Source organism: Gopherus flavomarginatus, chromosome 9 (assembly GCF_025201925.1).
Source record: "Gopherus flavomarginatus isolate rGopFla2 chromosome 9, rGopFla2.mat.asm, whole genome shotgun sequence".
Taxonomy (NCBI): Eukaryota; Metazoa; Chordata; order Testudines; family Testudinidae; genus Gopherus; species Gopherus flavomarginatus.
In genome coordinates this window covers 66,852,598-66,875,552 of record NC_066625.1, presented here as the reverse complement: position 1 = coordinate 66,875,552, position 22,955 = coordinate 66,852,598, and the positions used below count along the sequence as shown (strand labels likewise).

General features: G+C 37.5%; 1 protein-coding gene across 5 annotated transcripts in view; it reads right to left on the bottom strand.

Annotated features, from left to right (window-relative positions):
* Nucleotides 1-4,709: 4,709 nt before the first annotated feature.
* The window catches only part of ZNF280D (zinc finger protein 280D), a 130,306-nt gene continuing 112,060 nt past the window's right edge, over nucleotides 4,710-22,955 (bottom strand). For all 5 annotated transcript variants that reach the window (XM_050967916.1, XM_050967912.1, XM_050967914.1 and 2 more), the window contains 4 exons: nucleotides 21,885-21,921; nucleotides 15,577-15,622; nucleotides 12,512-12,567; nucleotides 4,710-6,559 (listed from right to left, as the gene is read on the bottom strand). In XM_050967916.1, the coding sequence (XP_050823873.1) occupies nucleotides 5,920-6,559; nucleotides 12,512-12,567; nucleotides 15,577-15,622; nucleotides 21,885-21,921 (779 nt within the window). In that variant the 3' untranslated portion in view covers nucleotides 4,710-5,919. The remainder of the gene's footprint in view (nucleotides 6,560-12,511; nucleotides 12,568-15,576; nucleotides 15,623-21,884; nucleotides 21,922-22,955) is intronic.

Below are 22,955 nucleotides of genomic sequence, written 5' to 3'. Positions count from 1 at the left end.
TTTGGAGTTAAAGGCTCTACTTCAAAGCATGTGCTTGGAGGGGCACTGCTGCTCGGTTGAAGCCGATGTATGGGGAGTCTCCCAGTCCTGGATCCTAGCAGGACCTCCTCTATCAGGAACTGTCGAATTCTGGGTGTAAAGGACCGACAAATACTGCACTTTGCAGAGATACGTACCTCACCCAAACAGCACAGGCACTACTAATGCTCATCACTGATGGAGAAAGAGCGAGGGCAGGAGACACAATCCTTGAATCCCAGACCTCCGGGCATAGTCCCAGAACCAGGGAGGATTTCCCCTGCCCAGGGAGAGACTACTCCTCTATACTAACTATAAACTATATTAACTACAAACTACTTAAGCGAAGATATAAAACTATTTACTAAGGCTGTCGATTAATCGGTTAACTCACGCGATTAACTCAAAAAAATTAATTGCAATTAATTGCAGTTTTAATTGCACTGTTAAACAATAGACTACCAATTGAAATTTATTAAATATTTTTGGATGTTTTTCTACATTTTCAAATATATTGATTTCAATTACAAAGTATACACTGCTCACTTTATATATTTTTTTAAATATTTGCACTGTAAAAATTATAAACAAAATAAATAGTATTTTTCTGGTCACCTCATACAACTATTGTAGTGCAATCTCTATCGTGAAAATGCAACTTATAAATGTGCATTTTTTGTTACATAACTGCCCTCAAAAACAAACTATGCAAAACTTTAGAGCCTGTAAGTCCAATCAGTCATACTTCTTGTTCAGCCAATCACTAAGACAAACAAGTTTGTTCACAGTTATGGGAGATACTGCTGACCGCTTCTTATTTACAATGTCACCAGAAACAGGCATTCGCATGGGACTTTTGTAGCCGGCATTGCAAGGTATTTACGTGCCAGATATGCTCAACATTTGTATGCCCCTTCACGCTTCAGCCACCATTCCAGAGGACATGCTTCCATGCTGATGAAGCTCATTAAAAAAAATGCATTAAAGTAAATTTGTGACTGAAATCTTTGGGGGAGAATTGTATGTCTCTGGCTCTGTTTTACCGGAATTCTGCCATATATTTCACGTTATAGTAGTCTCGGATGATGACTCAGCACCTATTTTTCCTTTTAAGAACACTGTCGCTGCATATCTGACAAAATGCAAAGAAGGTACCAATGTGAGATTTCTAAAGATAGCTACAGCACTCAATCCAAGGTTTAAGAATCTGAAGTGTCTTTCAAAATCTGAGAGGGATGAGATGTGGAGCATGCTTTCAGAAGTCTTAAAAGAGGAACACTCCGATGCAGAAACTACAGAATCTGAACCACCAAAAGAGAAAAGCAACCTTCTGCTGGTGGCATCTGACTCAGCTGATAAAAATGAACATGCATCGGTCCGCACTGCTTTGAATTGTTATTCAACAGAACCTGTCATCAGCATGGGCACATGTCCTCTGGAATGGTCGCTGAAGCATAAAGGGACATATGAATCTTTGGCGCATCTGGCATATAAATATCTTGTAACGCCGGCTGCATAAGTGCCATGCGAACAAGAAGCAAGCAGCATTATCTCCTGCAAATGTAAACAAACTTGTTTGTCTGAGCGATTGGCTGAACAAGAAATAGGATTGAATGCACTTGTAGACTCTAAAGTTTTACATTGTTTTATTTTTGAATGCAGTTTTTTTTGTACATAATTCTACATTTATAAGTTCAACTTTCATGATACAGAGATTGCATTACAGTACTTGTATTAGGTGAATTGAAAAATACTATTTATTTTGTTTTTTACAGTGTAAATACTTGTAATAAAAAATAAATATAAAGTGAGCACTGTACTCTTTATATTCTATGTTGTAACTGAAATCAATATATTTGAATATGTAGAAAAGATCCAAAATATTTAAATAAATGGTATTCTATTATTGTTTAACAGTGCGATTAGTCGCGACTCATTTTTTAAATAGTTTGACAGCCCTACTATTTACAAATATTTTTAACTCTACACAGTGAAGGAGGATATGATTCTGACTCAGGCCATGTAGCGGTAAGAAGGCATTGGAGAGGCACTGACCTTGTGCTCCTGACCAAGAGCACAGGGAGAGCTGCTGTGCGCATGCTGGTTAATGGACACTGCTTTGAAGAAATTCTGGACTTGGGCGTGTGATGCACATGCGTATCCATGTGTGGAATACACATGGGGACCATCACTCCAAGAAAACTATTTGTGACAAAGTGCCAAACTTTGATTTTTATAAATTTATCAAAGTAAAGTTTAAATTTTTCTTCCTAAGAAAAAAGCATCAATCAAATATTGCGTTTTTCCGTTTTCTGAAGTCCCCTTAGTCATATAACAAATTAACTCCCCAAGTCAGTATTTTTAAGTTATTGAAAAAACAACACATGCTACTACTATTGCTGGAGAAAGTTAAACTCTATGTCACTCTTTTCTTCTGATAGAAGTACTATAGTACAGTACTTGCCTTTCACATGAAGCTCTCAGGGTATCCCTCAGTTGCCCATTGACAAAAAGTGCTTTGATTGTTTTGCAAGGACATGCAAATTTCTCTCTCCTCCCTCTTACCCCTCTTGGTTACTGTTCCAATGTTAAATATTTGGTTTTCCTTAGATGAGTATTATCTTCTGTACACAAATGGATTCTCCACAGGGATGGAAATACTTTGTAAGCCATATATACAATATTTTCATGTTAATATCTTTGAGTGCATATATATTTTCTCCAAATAACTCAAGTCTTTTCAATATGACAATTTTGTTTCCTCTTCTTCACATACAAGGCAGCTTTTGGATGTCGGTCATTATTTTTCCAAATTCCTGTAATTTAAATCAAACTTTTGTAGACAAATTTATCTTAAGTGCAATAATAAAAAACAAGCATGATAGGTAGCTAATTAAAGATAGTGGTATCACAATATTCCAACTAAATAAACTTTTCCAACAGCCATGTCTATCAGGGTTTCAACTTAAAGTCGTACTGTTTGCATGAAGCAGACAAAAACAAACAAACAAACCCCCAGACAAAACGCTATTAAATTATCTGTTTGGATTGTCTGCTCATGGTTTTATATACTTCCCCACTGCCCCTTTTTTGGGATGCTCTATTTTAGGCTGTTAGTGGAAAAACTACTATCACCACCAAACACTCACCATGGGTCTGTTTTGCACAGGTCCACTGTTTCTTCAGTCTTTAACAGCAGCAGTTATAACAAGATATAACAAGTCCACAGTGTAGAGAATTGCCTTTCCCAGATATTTTATTATTAATATATATACACAGAATTATCAAACTCTCACAAATTTTATCATAAGAACATAAGAATGGCCATAATGGGTCAGACCAAAGGTCCAGCTAGCCCAGTATCCTGTCTTGTGACAGTAGCCAATGCCAGATGCCTCAGAGGGAATAAACAAAACAGGTAATCATCAAGTGATCCACCCCCTGTAGCCCATGCCCAGCTTCTGGCAAACAAAGGTTAGAGACACCATACCTGACCATCCTGGCTAATAGCCACTGATGGACCTATCCTCCATGAATTTATCTAGTTCTTTTTTGAACCCTGTCATAGTCTTGGCCTTCACAACATCCTCTGGGAAAGAGTTCCACAGTTTGACTGTGCGTTGTGTGAAGAAATACTCCCTTAACACAAGTCTTGTAATATTTGGTGTTTTTCCTGAAGCCCCAGATACTGGAATCATCCAATTAAGTGAGGATCTCAGCTTCCATTAAAAACAAAGTTTCCAGTACTTATGGTTGAGGGAAAAAAACTTGAAAAATGTAGATCCCAAACACTCAAGAACAGGAAGGCAAGCAAAAAGAATCCAACATTTATTATTTTTCAAAATCATGATTAAGGCTCATGTTTTTTGGAGTCTAGTGCATGATTTTGGAATGCTGGAGACTGGAAATACTGTTTATATTTAAATAGCACCAAGAGAAGTCTATCATGTAAGATAACATCCTTACCTATGAGCTGGCTGGTCTTGAGCTTTCTCAGTCACAGCAAGGCTATTCTTTCTATGGATATGTCTATACTACCTATTGATCGATCTATCGGGGATCGATTTATTGCATTTAGTGTAGGTGCGATAAATCAATCCCTGATCGCTCTATTGTCAACTCCTGTACTTCCACCGCAGTAAGAGGCGGAAGGAGAGTCGACAGGGGAGCAACAGCAGTCGACCCCGTGCCGTGAGGATGCGAGATAAGTCGATCTAAGATACGTTGACTTCAGCTACGCTATTCTTGTTGCTGAAGTTTTGTATTTTAGGTCAACCCGCCCCCTCTCCCCCCAGTGTAGACCAGGCCTGAGAGATTAACAAGGCCCAGTCTGCTAAACCGATGTACTTATTTAAAGCCTTGCCAGTCCTGGCTAATGCTACATTGTGAAGCAAAGGAATTTCCTCACAGGGACCAGTTTGGGTACTGCTGGCCAAGCAGAGTTCCTCCTCAAACTTCAAAGTAGCAGCATATCTGTTCCAATATGTTAAAACAGGAATAATGTGTATGTATAGGCACTTGCCCATTAAATTTCAAAACAATTAAAATATTTCTCAACTCACTAATTTTAAGATGAAATCAAACAAGAATAGATGATAGCTTTCGGAACCTGCAACTAAATGTTTAAAGAAACAAAGACTATGTACAAACAAATTAATTACCTGAAAAGTAAAATTATTCACAAAGACAAATATTGTTGCAAATATTTACTCAAAAAGGTAATATTTACAGCAGCGTTTTAATAGCTATTCAAAACATTTAATATTCATTAAAAACAAAACTGGAAGAGTCAAATGCATATTTGTAAAGGATTCAAATGGTGCATTTCAATGAAGTTTTGTTAATATTTCAAAGCAAGCTACTGTTAATCATATTATGCATTCCTATACCTAGCTGCTAGCTACATAGCAAAAAAAATAAAACAAAAAACCTGCTGCAAAATCATTTCAGCAGCCATCTTGTATATAAGTTAGACTACAAAAACTCCTGAAATCAAATTATACATCTCTGCTTTATATGCCCTTGAGTCTTTTTTGTAATAGTTAGCAAGCAGCAGCTGCAAAATGGCAGAATACATGCCTCTCTGTTTCCAGTTCATTTTTTTAAAACAGTTTCTGCATTAAACCGTACTTTGGTTTCACTTGAAGACCATTCATATGGGTCTATCACTAATAAAAAAATCATTAAAACAACTGTAATGGCCTAACAGCTACAATACTTTGAGCAGTATTGCCCTACTTTATACAACTAGTACGTCAGGTAAATCTGCACAGCTTGCACACTGAGAAATCTCACATATATGTATTTATAATGTAATTTCCACTTTCACTGAAAGTTTAAGGTAAGTTTAAAACCTCGCAAGATTACACCTGTACAGAGGTGCATAGATTCATTTAGTTCTGTTTTCATGCTTTGACAGACAGGAATGTGACATCAAATCCAAAGTAGGTTTCTATTTATCCAAACTGTCAATAGGTGAATGCACTATTGTTGTGAGCATGCTCTATTTCAGCAGTTGGTTTACTTAATCCTCGTGATTCTAAGATTTCCACATGGTGACGATCTTCACACACAACAATAATCTCAATCTTTTGACTTGGGTAACAAACCACTTTACTGTAGGCAACATCACTGTGAAAATGATTTTTTTTTTCCATTTTCAAGTGCCAGACTAGTAAAACATATCCTCTTACTATCTCTTGGAGATATATGCCAATGTGCTATTCTTTGTAATATTTTGTTACTAAACTGCTTCCTTCATATATAACATCTACCCTTTTATTTTTCTATCTTAATACTCTCAATCGGCATCAATAAGCATACCCATCAGGAATGGTCCATGGTGTTCTTACCATCATTTATACAGCATACTACTTTATAATGAATGAAGTTAGTTTAATTTCAGCTTGCTTCATTCTCATCTGTCTGGTTTACAGTTGTCTCCATTCTGCTAGGACTGCTTCCTTTAGGAATGTCATCTGTTTGTTCAGAAACTAGTTCAGCTTTCTTTGATGAAGGTGCAACATTACCTTTTTGAAGGATCTCAGTAGCTTCATGCTCAAGTACCTCTGATGGAGTCAAAGGCTCCAAATGAATACTGCCTTGCTCGCTAATGTCAGAACTAACAGATTCAGGTTCATCTCTTTTTCTCAAAAACTGCTCAAAACTAACATCTTCACCCAATGTCAGTTTTAAGTCCTTTGTGTTCAAAGTTGCAAGCCTAGTTTCATCCAAGCTACCTTCTTTAGTCTGGTCATTCAAGATAGCATTCTCTGAACTTTGGCAAATTTTCAATTCAGTTTCATTACAAATATGTTTTTTTTGTTTGTCCTCTTTGACTTGATCATTATTATCTGAAACACAACATACTGCTGTCTCACATGATGAGTTTCTTGAATAGTTGTCCTGGAGTACTAGATTGGAGTCATTTTCCACATTTGATGATGTACTTTCTTCACCCTTTTCAACTGATGACCCATTGTTAGTTGGATTTCCATTGCATTCTTTTTTTGTTTCCTCTGAAGAGTTATTTGCTTGTCTGCTGGGAAAAAAATATCCACTTATTTTTCAGCCATCATAACAAATGTTTTAACATAAAATTCTACTCTGCAAAGTGACTAAAAATGTCACTGTAGAGTGCCATACTTGTCATCTCTTACTGACCTTCATATCAAGTAGAAAGTGCCCCCACAACTGCTAGCCCTGCAAACTCTGTCTTGGATCTAACAGCTGAGTTCTTTCCTTCCTTCAAATCATCGCCAGTAATAAAGATCTTTCAGGCCAAATCAGGCCCTTATAGCTATACCTGTGCAACACAACGGTTTTTCAAATTATACTCTCAGTGACACCTATTATCACATTATCTAAACTGGACTGAGACAGGTGTAACTGATTGGAATTTAGTAAATAATTCTGTAGATGATGGAAAAGAAAAAGAATCCAGTTCACTCCATCTTAGTCTGATTGGCTCTGCAGTGTTAACAGAAATACAAAGCAATAAAAACTTGTTTTTGTCATTAAAGTGAGCTGCTTTGAATCTGAATTCACACAGGGAGCAGACTACTGAGCAGAAAAGGTGGCATTTTACATCACTTTTCACAGTAAAACTATATTTTGAATTAAAAGAAAGGAACTGAATTATCTAAGCCAAGTCAACAAAAACCTTCCCATATAAGTCTGTTTAGCTATTTATGCTAAAGGGACAATATTGGAACAAGAATAAATGGATATAAACTGGTCACAAACTAATTCAGGATGGAAATTAGCAGACGGTTTCTAACCATCAGATGTTCCGGAACAGCCTACAATAGGAAAGTGGGGGCAAGCAACTTAATTAGTTTTGAGAGAACTGGACAAATTTATAAGTGCTATTGTGTAAAAGGTTTGCTTGTGATGAGGAAAGTCTGGGGGCGGGGCAGGGCTCAACACTTGCAGGGTTCACTTCTGGTTTACGTGTTATGTTCCTAAAAAGTTCATGCTTCAGGGTTTCAGCCAGCCACCAGCAGGGGTCATAAAGGTATTCCCTCTCAAAGTATTCTGGGACGGTTTTTTTTTCCTATCTCCATCCTCTGAAGCATCAGGAATGGCTGCCACAGGAAACAGAACATTGGGTGAGGTGGGCCTGGGTTTTAAGGTGGCACCAAGCATTATCCTTGTCTGGTGCTTGGATAGCTGATTCTTGCTCACGTGCTCAGGGTCTAACTGATCGCCATACACAGGGCTGGGATGGAATTTCCTGCCCAAATCAGATCGGCAATGATCTTGGGTTTTTTTCACCTTCCTCGGCAGAGTGAGAGTGTGGGTAACTTGCCAGGATTATCTGGGTATATCTCATTTAATCATTTCCCTGCCATTGCAGGGGCCTCAACCATTGGTGCACCTTGGTCACCCCTATTCTCTGCCTCAGGCACATAATATTTTAGTCTCTTATGGGTCTCATTTAGTTTGGGCTCATTTCCATTGTTGGGTTTAATGTGTAAGTGGTAGATGGTGTTGGTGGCCTGTACACAGGAGGATAGAACAGATGACCTAGTAGTCCCTTCTGCCCTTAAAACTCTATGACTCCATAATAAAATCCAAGCCATAACATAGATAAGGTTTATATATGAAGCTGATATTGGCTGCACCTTGTATTACTGTATCTTTTTTAAAAATCAGATGCACTACTCTAAAATAGCCAGGGAAATCAATATTCCCCAAATAAAAACTCAATTACATACTTAGAACTCAACGTGTATATACAAAACCCCCAAATACTCAGAGAAGATCAGATTTTTTTTTTAGTCAAATCCCTAAATTTATCTGCTCATATTTTTGGTTCTGATAGTTGATGATTCAAGTAGGACCCAGTTCTGAACGTTGCTTCCCATTTGTTATAGGAACACCAACATCCATCATATACTTGCACTGAGGGAATTCTGGTCTCCATTCAGAGATTTATTTTGCTGAAAAGGTTTTACTTAATTCCTAGCACCCCCAAAAGAAAACTAAAATCTGAAAAAAGCCCAGACTGCCAACAACTCTGAATGTGATGGACAGATTAAAAAGGAAAATGAAGTTAGACTATTTTCAAGTTTAATTGGTATTTTAAAAGGCTACCATTACTCCCAATTTAGCTTTTAAAAATCTAAAACTTAAATTGAAAACAATCCATAAACTCCGATATACAGCCCAGAGATGTGTGAGGGAGAATAAGAGGGATTTTTGAGGGATGGTGGGTGAGGAGGGGATTCTGATAAAAAGCTGAAGCATTATTCTAGCCCAAATATTATTTATTACAAAACTGAGAAGTTGCTCTGCTTTCAAGTTTTACTTTCACTTAAGAAGCTACACCAGGAATATTTATTAAAAAAACAAAAGCAAAGTGAACTTTCTTGAGCAGGATATAAAACTGATAAGAATTCAGCAACCAATGATATTTATCCTGACACTAGAAACAGCAGAGCCAGTTGTAATGTAAGCATCCCAGCACTGCCACACCAATGTGTTTCACTCATACTCTGGAGGGATTCATTCAGAAACCGCCCATTAAAACGCTTCCTCCACTGAGATTGCCAACAAAGGTTAAATTTATATTTCATTTTTATAAAATGCACTGTAACCTATCTAAACCTCTACATAAAAAATGTAACATACAATTTTTGCTTATTGTTTAAGAGACTTCAAGGAAAGGACCTTCTCCCAAAACAAATAAATTCCTACCCTACCCCAGCTCATCCAGGAAAGATCTGAGAAAAGTGGTTTGCGTGAGCTAGTGGATGCAACATGTTCCAGAGTTAAGGACTCTACATTCAGAATACCATATCATCTGTGTCTTGATGCTTAAAATCTAGGGTTTCTTAGCATGATTGTGCCAGTTGACCTTGACCACACTGCTGGAACAAGAAAAGAAAGACTGTCTCTCAGATCATCAAGATTTAAGTCATGTACAGGTTCACAGATTGAAGTTAATGCCTATAATTGTATTCACAAGTTAAATGAAAGCTATGATAGTTCCTGGAGAAATGGTGTAATATATTTGCTATAGCTAATACCGCCTAACAAGCTAGCACACTCACTCTGGACCAGCTGTAGCTACAAAGTGACGAAAAAAGATACTCCATACTGATCCACCTAGGATTCCAAGAGCACGCAGGAGCATGAAAACAGGTCCAAAGTGAGAACCTCTTAAAATGTGAATATACCCTCAATAAAATGGGAAAGACCCATCACGCCAAGCTCTCAAAATCTCACATATCCCTCGAGCATCAAATTCTCCACCTTTTCCAGACTCAACCCCTATGAATTTGCTTTGATCCAAGCTCAATTTTGGCTAGGCACTGGAAAGCAGCCTATGCATCATTTGATACTGATGAAGAAATAGATAAAGCTGTGTGCGATCACCACACTGACTAATTTATATATCCTACCACTAGTTTATTTATACATGTTGAACTGAAGGGTATAAGATTAACAATAATCTTGCAAATTCACTCAAAAAGACCTCTTGCAGCAAAGGAATTTAGTTACTCAAAACAAATGGTGATCTCTCAAATAAAAAGACATACAATGCCTCTAAAGCAATACCATCTACCTTGACCAAGCATTGCAGATGAGTCAACAAAACCTAGCAGTTTGTGACAAACTAGGACACTGAGTCAAAAATATTATTTGGTATTGAGAAATAAATATGAAAAATAGTCATTTTGTTAGTAAGGCTGTGGCTGAAAAAGAATAGCTTTCTGTCTGATACTTCAGGGAATGAAACACCAATACTCCTGTGAAATATTTCTGTATGCTAACTATTTTGACAAATGTGCATGTAAAGAAACAGCTAACTGTAGATGTGAGGAAAAAAGAGGAAAAACTGCAATTTTCCAGAGAGAAGGAAGGTTTTGAGTAAATACAGTTAGTCAGCTGGCTACCCTACAAGGAAAACAAGTATTCACTTCCTGGAGTTGTATGCTTGCATAACCCTTCGTGTCAAGATGAGAATACCAAGAATGCACTATAGTAATGAGCAAGCTGACACATGGCCCTAAAGTAGCCAGTTTTGACAGTAAGAGGAATCCAAAATCAGGGGCTAACCTAAGACATAAGTTAAAGAGCCACTGAGAGAATAAGACTAACAGCTTAGAGAAACAGAGTTACAGAACTCTAGAAATTTGAAGTGTTGTTGTTTTTAAATCTCTCTTGTAATTTTAAGGATTTGGGTCTCGCTAGGGGATACTAGAGAAACAACTCTACATATACTTGCTTTTTGAAACATTTAAGAGTTCATTTGATCTTCTCTTTGTTTTATTTAGAACATTTTGGGATTTTTCATTTTCTGGGAAAATTTTTATAGTCTGTCCCAAGGAAAAGGTAAACCACCCTCTTGTTTGAGAGAAGAGATATAACAAGGGAATGGGTTTTATGGTCATGCTTGAGTTCTCACTCAAAAGCCTGACTATGGAGCCATGTTAAAACTTTGGCTGAATTGTGAAACATGGGAAAAAATAGACCATTGATGAGTCTGAGAAAGCAAGGTGACTTGAGCAATGGTATCAAGGGCTGCTGATGAAACTGAAAAGGATCAGTATGGACTCCTGACAACTGCCAATCACCAGGAGGATATTGTCAACAAACAAAACTAGGTCAATGCTATGTTATATCTTGGCTGAAAATCAAACAGAGATAAACAAAATTTGGAGAATTAAAAAAACGATTGATACCAGAGGTACCTTGTCCTAGTTTTCTATATTTTAAAAAAATACAATCATAGTGGTAGTTTTCATCAAGTTGAGATCTGCGCACTAGGAACTAGATGGACAACCAACTCATTTCCTCTAGGCCACTGAACTATTTTCAAATTTGAATAGATGTGTCATTACAAAGCAGAAATTTGCAACAAATACAGATGGGGAGGCAGGGAGAAGCTAGTAAATATGATACACAATTGTCTAATGTACCAAGATTAGAATGATTTACTACTGCCCTGGCATGGATTTGAACCAGTGATCTAGCAAAGGAGAGGCTTTGTAGTCATTGCTCCTGAGCCACCCAGCTCCCATTATTAAGCAAGCATTTTAAGTGAAAGAAAAATTTCAGAGGATCAGACATACCTCAGAAGTGGTCTTTGGTATGACCAGAGGAGGGAGAAGCAAGGGAGAGCATTTTATGTATGGAAAAGTAACTGTCAGGCTTTTGTATTAAAGCTTACAGTACATACAGTCTTTAAAAAACAAGAAATTACAAATGTGTACGAATGTAGAATAATATAATTACGGTAGAAATTTGTAGCAAACAACTTTTAAGGACTACTTCAGGACCATGGTTTTGTAAATTAATAACTGCAATAGGCTACTTCAGGATAATTTTGGTGTAATAATTCACATTTTGTACAAATGAACTGTTCCAACAACTTTTTGCCCAGAACAAAATGTACACTATTTCACAGCTCATGCCAAGTTTTACTGATTCACAGATTTTTGTTTAACCAGTCTGAATTAATGTTAGCAACGTGTGTGTATTGCTGTATGTTACAATTACCCAACAAGATCACATATGCATCTTTTCACAAGTGTGAAAATATGATTTTAAAAAGCCATACTGATATTTTTTAAAACATTTATTATTTAATTACAGTGCATGTTCCCCAATTTTACCCCTCTACTTTCCCCCCTGAAAATACGCTTACTATTCAGATTTATTAATATAATAAATAATCCTTTTTTTCAGTATTTTGTACATCTTTTGGTGGAATTATTTTTTGAATGTTGACTATATGTTTACAAATATTAAGGCTTTAAAATTTGTAACAAATACGCAAATTTTGGAGCCTGAGAGCACAAATTCCACCTCTTGTTGAGTAAATATACATCTGCTATTTAAAAATCACTTTCTACCATAAAAAAATTAACAGTATGCAAATACTAGTTAAAATATTTTCTCCCAATTACCTGAGAAATAACACAGCACACGTGTTATTTTATGTACTTGAATTTCAAGAGATGCAGCTGTTCCTTATATTTACCTTTCAAAAGTCGATGTTTCTGTTTTTTCTTCAGGCAAACTAGGTCTTGAATTTTGCTGTAATAATTAATGATATTTTTTAATTTTACATCCATGACGAACAAATTATACTACAGTGCAGCAGAAAGCATTTTACCCTGTTATTTCCCCAGATCTGCAAGTTAGTAGGGATCCAGTGGATAGCTTAGTAAGACACTTGCAACCAGTCTTCCAAGTTAAGAAAAAGTAGATCACATTTTGGCACACATTTCTGTGACCCTTATTCATATACGTAGACCCACTCACAACTCACTTGAGTAGGGTCTGCAGAACTGAGTCTCCACAGTTGTTCGTTTGGAGGAACAATATCAAGATTGAACTACAGATTTGTTGACCATCAGTGGAAGACAAAAGTGAAGTTAATGCAATTTAAAGTATTACACAGGACGACTTCCTGGACAGTATCTATTGGAGATGTATTAGATAAGGAAGACAGACATACAAATTTATTTCATATAAAACTGAAAGGCTCTGGTTGTTAAGTGCTTAGTGTGATAGCTTTATAGGAGAACAAATTTTCCACTCTCATAACTTAATAGGATAAGTGATTTTTCAGCACTGGAAGGCATAATAAAAATGAGCTAATTCTTTCATGTATAAAATAACTAATTGTAAAAAAGTAAAAGAGTGCTCCAGTGATGGTGTTTGGAAATGGCCAAAGTAGTCTAATAAAAGCATCTGTCATAATGCAGACCCTTAGGCCCATGCAAAGCCCCATTGAAGGGTCAGAGCCTAAAATGACAAAATTAGGCAATTTAATTCATAATGGTCACTGTTCAACATTATAAATGGATTTTGAATTTAAAATGAAAAATTATTCATGTGTAATGTTCAGAAAAGTATCCTAAATTTCTATTATTTGTACTGCACTTTTTTTTTTAAGTCAAATAGTTTTTTCTTTTTTGTTTTTGTATTGTGTACTACTTGTATATGTATTTTGTAGTGTAACATACAATATATATGACATATGGGGATCTGTTTACTCTGCTACAATGAGACCAAATTCTATAGCAAACATCTTCAGATTCCATGGCAATGTTAATCTGTTCTAAATAGCCTTCACTCTGATCCCTTCACTCATATTAAAAAAAACAAACAAACAAACCACACAATGATGGCTCATACTCACTGACCTAAAATTATTTCCAACAAAGATTATCTTCAACTATGGATTTTTCACTATGCCCTGCAGATGACTTGGCTCCACTCTCCATGCCTCGGATCCCATGATGATGTACAGCTGGCCTGCTACAGAACCTCCTTCCCCACCCACGTCTACCTAGGAAGGGGTGAGCTTATAGATAACTTCAGCAACTCATCTCCCTATGATGTTCTCAAGGCAACCTAGCTTGCCAGCCTATGCTTTTGGTTCCCCAAGATCCAGGCTGTAAATTAGACTCCAGCTCTGGTCTCTGACCCCATTATCTAATATTATCAAACAGAGAAGAAAGCATGCACTATAACCCAGTTAACTCCTCCTGACAGAAAAACTAGAGAACAAAATACAGCTGCAGTCAGATCCAGGCAGAGCAAGTGTGTGAAACAAAATGTTGAGCACCTGGCTGCAGCAAAATTTAAAACATTTCATGCCACTGGGGAAAAATAACCAATTCCACAGCTATAGAATTAGAATCCAAGAGGCCCTAACAAAGCTGAAGGGGCAGATCATATCTCTGAGGGCTGCTTCAGGCTCTCCGCAAACCTCAAAGAAATGGTCTGCAGTTTGTTCATCTTTTCAGTGTAATGCATCTTCTGCAATCTTCGCCTGGAAGTTGAAGCTAGACAGTCAGACTGGAAATAAGGTGTACATTTTTAACAGTGAAGGTAACCACTGGAACAATTTACCAAGGGTCATGGTGGATTCTACATCACTGGCACCTTTTAAAATCTAGATTGAATGTTTTTCTAAAATATATGCTCTAGGAATTAATTTGGGGAAGTTCTATGGCCTGTACTATACAGGAGGTCCGACTAGATGATCACAATGGTCCATTCTGGCTTTGGAATCTATGAAAAAAATCATAAGGGCTAGAAATTTAATTTTTGGTTTTAAATGAAAGCAGAGGTTCTAGAGCACAATTCTGCAGGGCAATTAGGTGAATTCCACAGCAAATTCCACACTGCTGAATCCTGGAATACATGAGGCCCCATTATACACATGTAAAATACATTCTTAATATTCTGTATCAGCAATATTTAATGAAAACATACAAAGAAAACGCTGGAGAACCTTAAGAGAGGCCTCAAACCCAGTAGAGATCCACTACGGTTCTATAGGAAACAAGTACTAATTACAAACAGGGTCTGTGCCAAGTCCTAGGCCTTTCCCTCCACCCACTGGAAGACTGGGGTTTCTATAACTGCAGATTCTCTTTTCTGAAGAGTCTCAACAGGGCAAGCGGGAGAATAATGTCCATTATTCTACCAAGTATGCCCACTACTCTGCAAATCCCAACCCACAGGAGAATGTTTTTCAGGGTGTTAAGGAAGTGAGAGTGGGTGGTAGGAGAATGTATATGTGATAGACTCCAACTACCCCCTTCCACACAGACCAGGGCAGAGCTGTGAGCAGATCTGGGAAAAGCAGTCTAGAGTAGCAAAGAATGACTGAAGTTTTTTAAAAACATTTTTAGTTTTAACTACGCCAAAAAGAGTGCAATTTTTTTTTTAAATTCACTTTCTCATGTCTATTAAGTCTATGCAGTATACATAAGGCAACTAACAATGGCTTCATTAGATTGGCATTTCACTCCAATCAGTATTTGAATGCCAACTGGAAGTTTCTAGATACAGCAAATTTAAAGGACATTGAGTGGAGGGACATTTTAGTTATGTCATTTGAAATCAGATGACAATGCAGGACAAGGCTTGATTCTTCAAAATAAATGTGTCTCCTGGACATACTAACCTAATTATACAGAAGTGCGTACATATGTATTTAAGTAGTATCTTCCCAGTTGGTTAACCATTATAGACATTCAAAAATATTTTGTATGCAGACAAGTTTAGACTATAATAAAATATTACCTCAGACTTTGAAATCTCCACCAGAGAGAGAGAAGTTGCCTTTAACCTAGTGAATAATGAATTAAGATTGAGTTTTCATACTGTACTATTAATATTAAAAATAGAGGTGAAAATAGGACAAATATTATACTGACAGTAAGAAAAATACCACAGCAACTTGAAATCTATTTTTATTGTTAAAATGGATCTGAGTTGGCTTAAAATCTATTTCATATTTTAACATCTCAAAACATTTATTGTATACATGAAGTAAGTTGTACACAAACTTGTTTCATGTGACCCTTTCCCATTTATTTCATTGATGGAAAAAAGGAAAGTAATAATCTCACAAAACTTCAAGAAATACTGTTCTGCCAATAGTTGCTGTAAGTCTATTTGATGATAGATGATGCAACTTTCCCACAATCAACCTCTCAAACTATGACCGAATCATCGTTTTAACCAAATAAATTCCTAAGATTTATATACAAAAGTAGCTATATTTTACAAAGTGAAAACATGTTTCTCTCATACAGCTACAGAACGACATTAAAGAGAAACATTCCTACAGCAAAATTGTTCCATTCGTCTTTCTTAAATTGTATAATTTATTGCATCCAATAGCTCAGAATAAAGTTTTTTTTGGAATGTTGTAAAATGTTGAAACTGACCTTCAACTATCACTTAGAGGATATTGTTTCCCCAAAATATCTTCACAAGCACAATCCGTACAATAGATGGCTACAAATTATTTAAATTTATTGACTTCTAAACCCACATTAATTAAACAGCTTATCACAACATCACCCTGATTGATTTTCTGTGTTTATATGAGAAAATGCTACTGCAGAGAGAGCAAGAAGTACATATGTCCTATAAAACCTTGTTAAGTCATCAGTTTAATATAAAATCTAACCTTTCAAAGGCTTTTTGTTTTAGAAATTGCTTGTGGCCATATCTTCTTTGTTGATGCTGCATTAAAGTCAATTTTAATCAGCTGACGTATGGTGCTGTTTCTATCAGACCCGAGTAGTAATGTTTTTAATCATGAATTAAATTATTCATGACCTCAGTGAGGCTTAACGATTGCTTCTACAATGTGCAATATACCTTGCATAAGAAACAGTAATTTAAATTTTATGAAAAACAGATAACACCAGCACTATGACTGATGTCATTTAGCCTAATTGCTGTTCTACTATCGACTAATACAAGAAAAAACAGTGTTAATAAACACCATTTCAATAATCTGTAAACATTCTCTATGGACACATCATAAAACTTACATTTATTAATAACACCACCCTGGTAGGTATTAATAATGACTTTGCTAGTATTATGCAAATCCATTTATGATTATTTATTACATCCTGATTTATGATATAGAATGTGGCATATATATATTCAAGGGGACCAAAGATCATACTGTTTTTTGTAGCACTTAGCATTATATTAATGTAAAACTAATTAACAATGAGAAAAACAGTATATTAAGAGTTAAGATTGTGTACGATAAATGACGCACTAAAACCACTCTTTTCAGTCAGGGATTTAGAATACTCTGAAGTATTTAATCATGAATAGGAACACCAATAAAAAATGAAGTGGCATCTCTCTACCACTTGGCTCAGCTTCATTGCTTTAATGATTTCTATGCAGAATATAATAAATGTGTTTTTAATAATGATTTATCTAAAGCACAGACAATAGTTAGAAAAAAGTGGTCAAAAGGCCAGACCAATTTAAATACCACAAAGATATAGTTGTTGATTCTCTTCTGAGTGGAGTTAGTGGGGGTTCTGCCACTAATTTCAATACTTGTTTACAGTATCTTTACTCCCTACTAGATCAAACTCCTTAAAGACTAACGGATTTATTTGGGCATGAGCTTTTGTGGGTAAAAAACCACTGCAGGTGCGGTGCTGTGGTGGGGTCCTGGAGTGAGACTACGAAGGGGAACAGCATCGATGTTCATGTCACGAGCGGCTACGGTAGCCCCTCTGAGACGAAGATGACCTTCGGTGTCATCTGTCTTGGTCTCGACAGGGCTTGCTCCTTGAGGGGGAGCGGTGCCTGGAGCCTCTGTCAGTCAGAACCCAGACAGACAACCTGGGTTCTGGTGGGGGTCGACGGTGACCAGTGTGGACTATGCATGGGGCGGTGACAAGGTGGCGAATGGCATCAGGAACATTCCCTCAACTGTAAACTGTACCGAGCCGGGGGTGACTGCGGAGATACCAGCGGTGGCTTACCTCTGGACCGTGGAGCCAGCATTCATGGTGCCCCGGTAACAGCTTGGACATAACGTCCCGAGCCGCTTGCAGGGCCTCCGGCGTGGAGGGCATCCGGACATCTGGGGAAGCCTGCTCCAAATGGGCTGGGCTACTCTGCTTGACCTGAGTTGGAGGCCTCAAGGCCAATGGGGACCGAGGACTGCCCAACATGGGCCTAGCCTCTCCCCTGGTTTTGCTCCAGTGCCGCGGTGGCAAAGGCCTCTTCTGAGCCTTCTTGGCGTGCCCTGGGGACAGGGAGCGGTGCCGACTGGTAGATGGCACCGATGGGTCACCACGCACTGACACCGCGGTATCCGGTGCCAACTTGGAGTGGCGTGCCGGAGTTGGGGTCAATGCTGACTCCATCAGGATAGCCCAGAGCCAAATGTCTCTTTCTCTCTTGGTCCGAGGCTTGAAAGACCTACAAATCTTGCAGCAATTGCTGAGATGGGTTTCACCCAGACAGCGTAAACAGTCTGTGTGCGGATCACTTACTGGCATCAGTCATCTACAAGTGTTGTACAACTTAAAACCTGGGGCACGCCCCAGCACAGGCTCACTAAACTAAACTAAACTAATCTAATCTAACTACTTCAACTACGGGTACTACTACACCGAACGAACAAGAGTTCTGGAGGAAAGCTGCAGACAAGCTGGAGCAGAGCAATTCTGAAGCATGTTCACTGGTGGCAAGAAGGAACTGAGGGTGGGGAGAGCGCGCAGCACCCCTTATACTGCACCATGGAGACACCACTCTAGGAGTCGCTAGAGGTACTTCTAGGGGAAAAACTTCTGGCACTGGTGCACATGGCGAGCACGCACACCTATTGTGGAATACACATGAGCAATCACTCAAAGAATAGGGAAATACAACCTAGACAGAGCTACTATACACTGGGTGCATAACTGGTTGGAAAACCGTTTCCAGAGAGAAGTTATCAATGGTTCACAGTCAAGCTGGAAGTGCATATCGAGTGAGGTCCCACTGGGATCAGTTCTGGGTCTGATCTGTTCAATATCTTTATCAATGATTTAGATAATGGCATAGAGAGTACACCTATAAAGTTTGCAGATGATACAAAGCTGAGAGGGGTTGCAAGTACTTTGGACGATAGGATTAAAATTCAAAATGATCTGGACAAACTAGACAAATGCGCTGAAGTAAACAGGATGAAATTCAGTAAGGACAAATGCAAAGTACTCCACTTAGGAAGGAACAATCACACATACAAAATGGGAAGTGACTGCCTAGGAAGGAGTACTGCAGAAAGGGATCTGGAGGTCATAGTGGATCACAAGGTAAATACCAGTTAACAGTGTAAAGAAAAAGAAACTGCTGCAAAAAAAGAAACATCCTTCTAGAATGTATTAGCAGGAGTGTTGTAAGCAAGACACAAGAAGAAATTCTTCCGCTCTACTCCATGCTGATTAGGTCTCAACTGGAGTATTGTGTCCAGTTCTGTGCACCACATTTCAGGCAAGATGTGAACAAATTGGAGAAAACCCAGAGAAGAGCAACAAAAATTATTAAAGGTCTAGAAAACATGACGTATGAGGGAAGATTGAAAAAACTGGGTTTGTTTAATCTGGAGAAGAGAAGACAAGACAGAGGGGACATGATAACAGTTTTCAAGTACATAAAAGGCTGTCACAAGGATAAGGGAAATAAATTGTTCTCATTAATCTCTGAAGATAGGACAAGAAGCAATGGGCTTAAATTGCAGCAAAGACGCTTTGGGATGGATATTAGAAAGAAATTCCTATCAGGGTAGTTAAACACTGGAATAAATTGCCTAGGGAGGTTAGAGAATCTCCATCATTGGAGATTTTTAAAGATCAGGTTAAACAAACACCTGTCAGGGACGGTCTAGATAATACTTAGTCCTGCCATGAGTGGAGGGGACTGGACTAGATGAACTCTTGAGGTCCCTTCCAGTCTGATGATTCTATAATATGAAAGATTTCATCCATGAACACTAAACTATGTGATGTTTCCAATAATTTGAAGAAATGTAGTATCAATCTTAAATCTTTTAGGGCCAAATTCACAAGTATGTTCTGACAGCTTTAAGCTATTCTCCTGAAAAATTCATGAAGAAGTGTTCTCTTCAAAATGGCCATCACCTCACTGTTCCCAACTGAAGAGAAGCCCAGCTCCCCCTCTAGGAATCTGTCAGTTTCCTGTGCTCTCAAGAGGTAAATAGGAGCACTGCGTGCACACACAGGCCTATGGCCCGAGTCCCACTGAGAACAACAGGAGAAGATGGCTATTTTAAGAGATGACTGTTCTTTGTGCACTTCTCTGAAGATTAACAGTGGTTGAAGAATAAAAAAGAAACTTTCAGTTATGAAGCAGCAAAGAATGGCCACTAATTCTAAAAAGAAAATTCTTCAGATGAAGCCTAGTCATAAGATTCTATTGAGTTTTAACTATATGGGAAATTTGAAGAGTCTGTTTTATTCGTTATTAAAATCATCGGGCATTACAAAAAAGGTTTTGCCAGGGGGTGCAAAATTTCATAAAGGTCCAATTTTAAAATTAATTTAACTCAAACTAATTAATGGATTTATTTGTAAATCCTCAGAACCTTCTTTACTCAAGAAGTGGTGTAATTTGGGGAAGGATGTGCTGTAATTTTCATACATAACTGAAAGAGTGAATCCTTGCTTTCAGTGCAAAATTTAATCTTAACTATATTATCTCTACAACATACTATAGATACTGAAATATATTTCTCTAATTGCAAAAAAGTACACACACACACACACACACACACACACACAGAGGAAATATATGCTATATCTGAATTTTAGCTTTGTTTTGTATTTGAAAACCTACAAAAAATGTATTTGTTGTGATTATCTCCAGAAACAGGCTATGAGCATCATACCTTACCAGAGCATGGAGATTTTTTTTTTTATTTACAAGTGTAGACAGTCTCTTGTATACCAAATTACACTCAAACAAAGCCAGCCTCTTTGATCAAAGTGTCATGTCTCTCACACACTGGTTCTGCAGACTAATGTCTACACTACTCAACGTGTCTAACTATTGGCCAGTTTCCAGAAGGCTGGCGTTAATATTATTAGTATTATACGAGCTTTTGTGAAGGCGCTGTTAAACAATAATAGAACAACAACAGAATAATAATAGAACAATAATAGAATACCATGTAAGTTCATGTAAGTTCAACTTTCATGATAGAGAGATTGCACTACAATACTTGTATGAGGTGAATTAAAAAATACTCTTATTTTTACAGTGCAAATATTTGTAATAAAAAATAATATAAAGTGAGCACTGAACACTCTGTATTCTGTGTTGTAATAGAAATCAATATATTTGAAAATGTAGAAAAACATCCAAAAATATTTAATAAATTTAAATTGGTATTCTATTGTTTAACAGTGAGATTAATCATGATTAATTTTTTTAATTGTGATTAGTTTTTTGAGTTAATTGTGTGAGTTAACTGCGATTAATCAACAACCCTAAAAAAAAGTAATTTTTTTTTTTTTTGCACATCCAAGAAAATCAGTGACAAAAGCACACAGCTTTATCATATATATTACCTCAGGTTCATTCTCAATGTCATATAACTAAATCCTCATTTGTTTAGTTCAGATAAAACCACAATATTCACTGTAAGCCAACAGAGAACATTATGGATTCATTAAACAGTGTTAATATTAGAAATGGGTTTAAGCAGTGTTCATATTCAGATTAGTTTAGGCTTCAGTTCAGGATTGATCAGTGCCAAAATCTCTCAGATAATCTAACAAACAATTTTTGCAAAATTGGACAAAAATCTTGAAAGCAGTATTTATTAGAGTTTTTGTCTAAGGCCAAACCATATCTGGATAATAGGTCCTCTCCAGTTAGGATACAACCCAGAACTAAAACTATGCAGACAGACAAGCAGAGAGCTAGGAGTATTTATCCAAGCACCTCAAATACACGAAGGAGCTCATATTCATAGTGCAACTTTTGACCATATCTAGTTAATACAAATTAAGTTAACTATATTTTAGAGGTTAACAAAAATAAAAACTTACTCAGAAATGTGTTCAGCAGCTGGGGAACCTAGGGAAACTGGAATTAAAAATAAAGGATTAAGTCTATATTAAAAAATACACCTTGATCATCATGAGAGATCATCCATTTCATTTTTACCATAACAAATTTACATTCAACAACAGTTTGCCCAAGCCATGGGTACTAGAGTAGCTCCCCAATATTACAGCCTCTTCATGGGCCATCTTGAAGAAGAATTTCTGGACAAATGTACCTCAAAACTAATGATATATTTCAAATATATCAATGATATTTTCATCCTCTCGACAGATGACCTAAACTCCCTCACTGATTTCCACCACAATTTTAATAACCCCCATCCATCCACTAAACTCTCTCTAAAACACTTCCACACTAGTGTCAACTTCCTGGATACCATGATCAGCTTCAACATTGGAACCCTACAGACAATTTATTAAAAAAACAAGCTCCCCACAGACCAGGCCATACCAACTCCAAGCAGCACCAGATCCTGCCAGTGTAACAGATGCAAAATCTGTAAACATATCCCCATTGCTAGGATGATCAACACCTCCCACAACACACCTTTTCAGATCCAGGGGTCCTACACATGCCTATCACAACATGCGGCATACCTCATCCAGTGTACTAAATGCCTAACAATAACTATGTGAGGGAAAGCAGACAATCACTACATTCTCGAGTGAACTCACTCAGAAAAATGGTAAGACAAAACCATATCACTTGTGAGTAAACACTTTTCACAAAATGATCTCTTTGTGGATAAGAACTGAGGTCAGCTATAAAGTACTCCTAGGGGAATTCTGCACCACTGCACGTGCTCAGAAATTATGTCCCCTGCAGATTTCTTTGCTACCCCACAGAAAAATGACTTTCTGACGGGGAAGCATGTGACCCTCCCCAGTATTACGTTTTGGGGGCCCAGGGCAGCCAGCAGAGAAGTAAATCACTGCAGGTCAGAAGGCAGGATTGGGGAAGACCTGGCTAGTGGCTCCTACCGTGTGTCAAGCTCTGCTGCTAGTCCCGGCTGGGCCTGGGAGGACGGGACTTCCTCTTCCCTTGCACAGCAT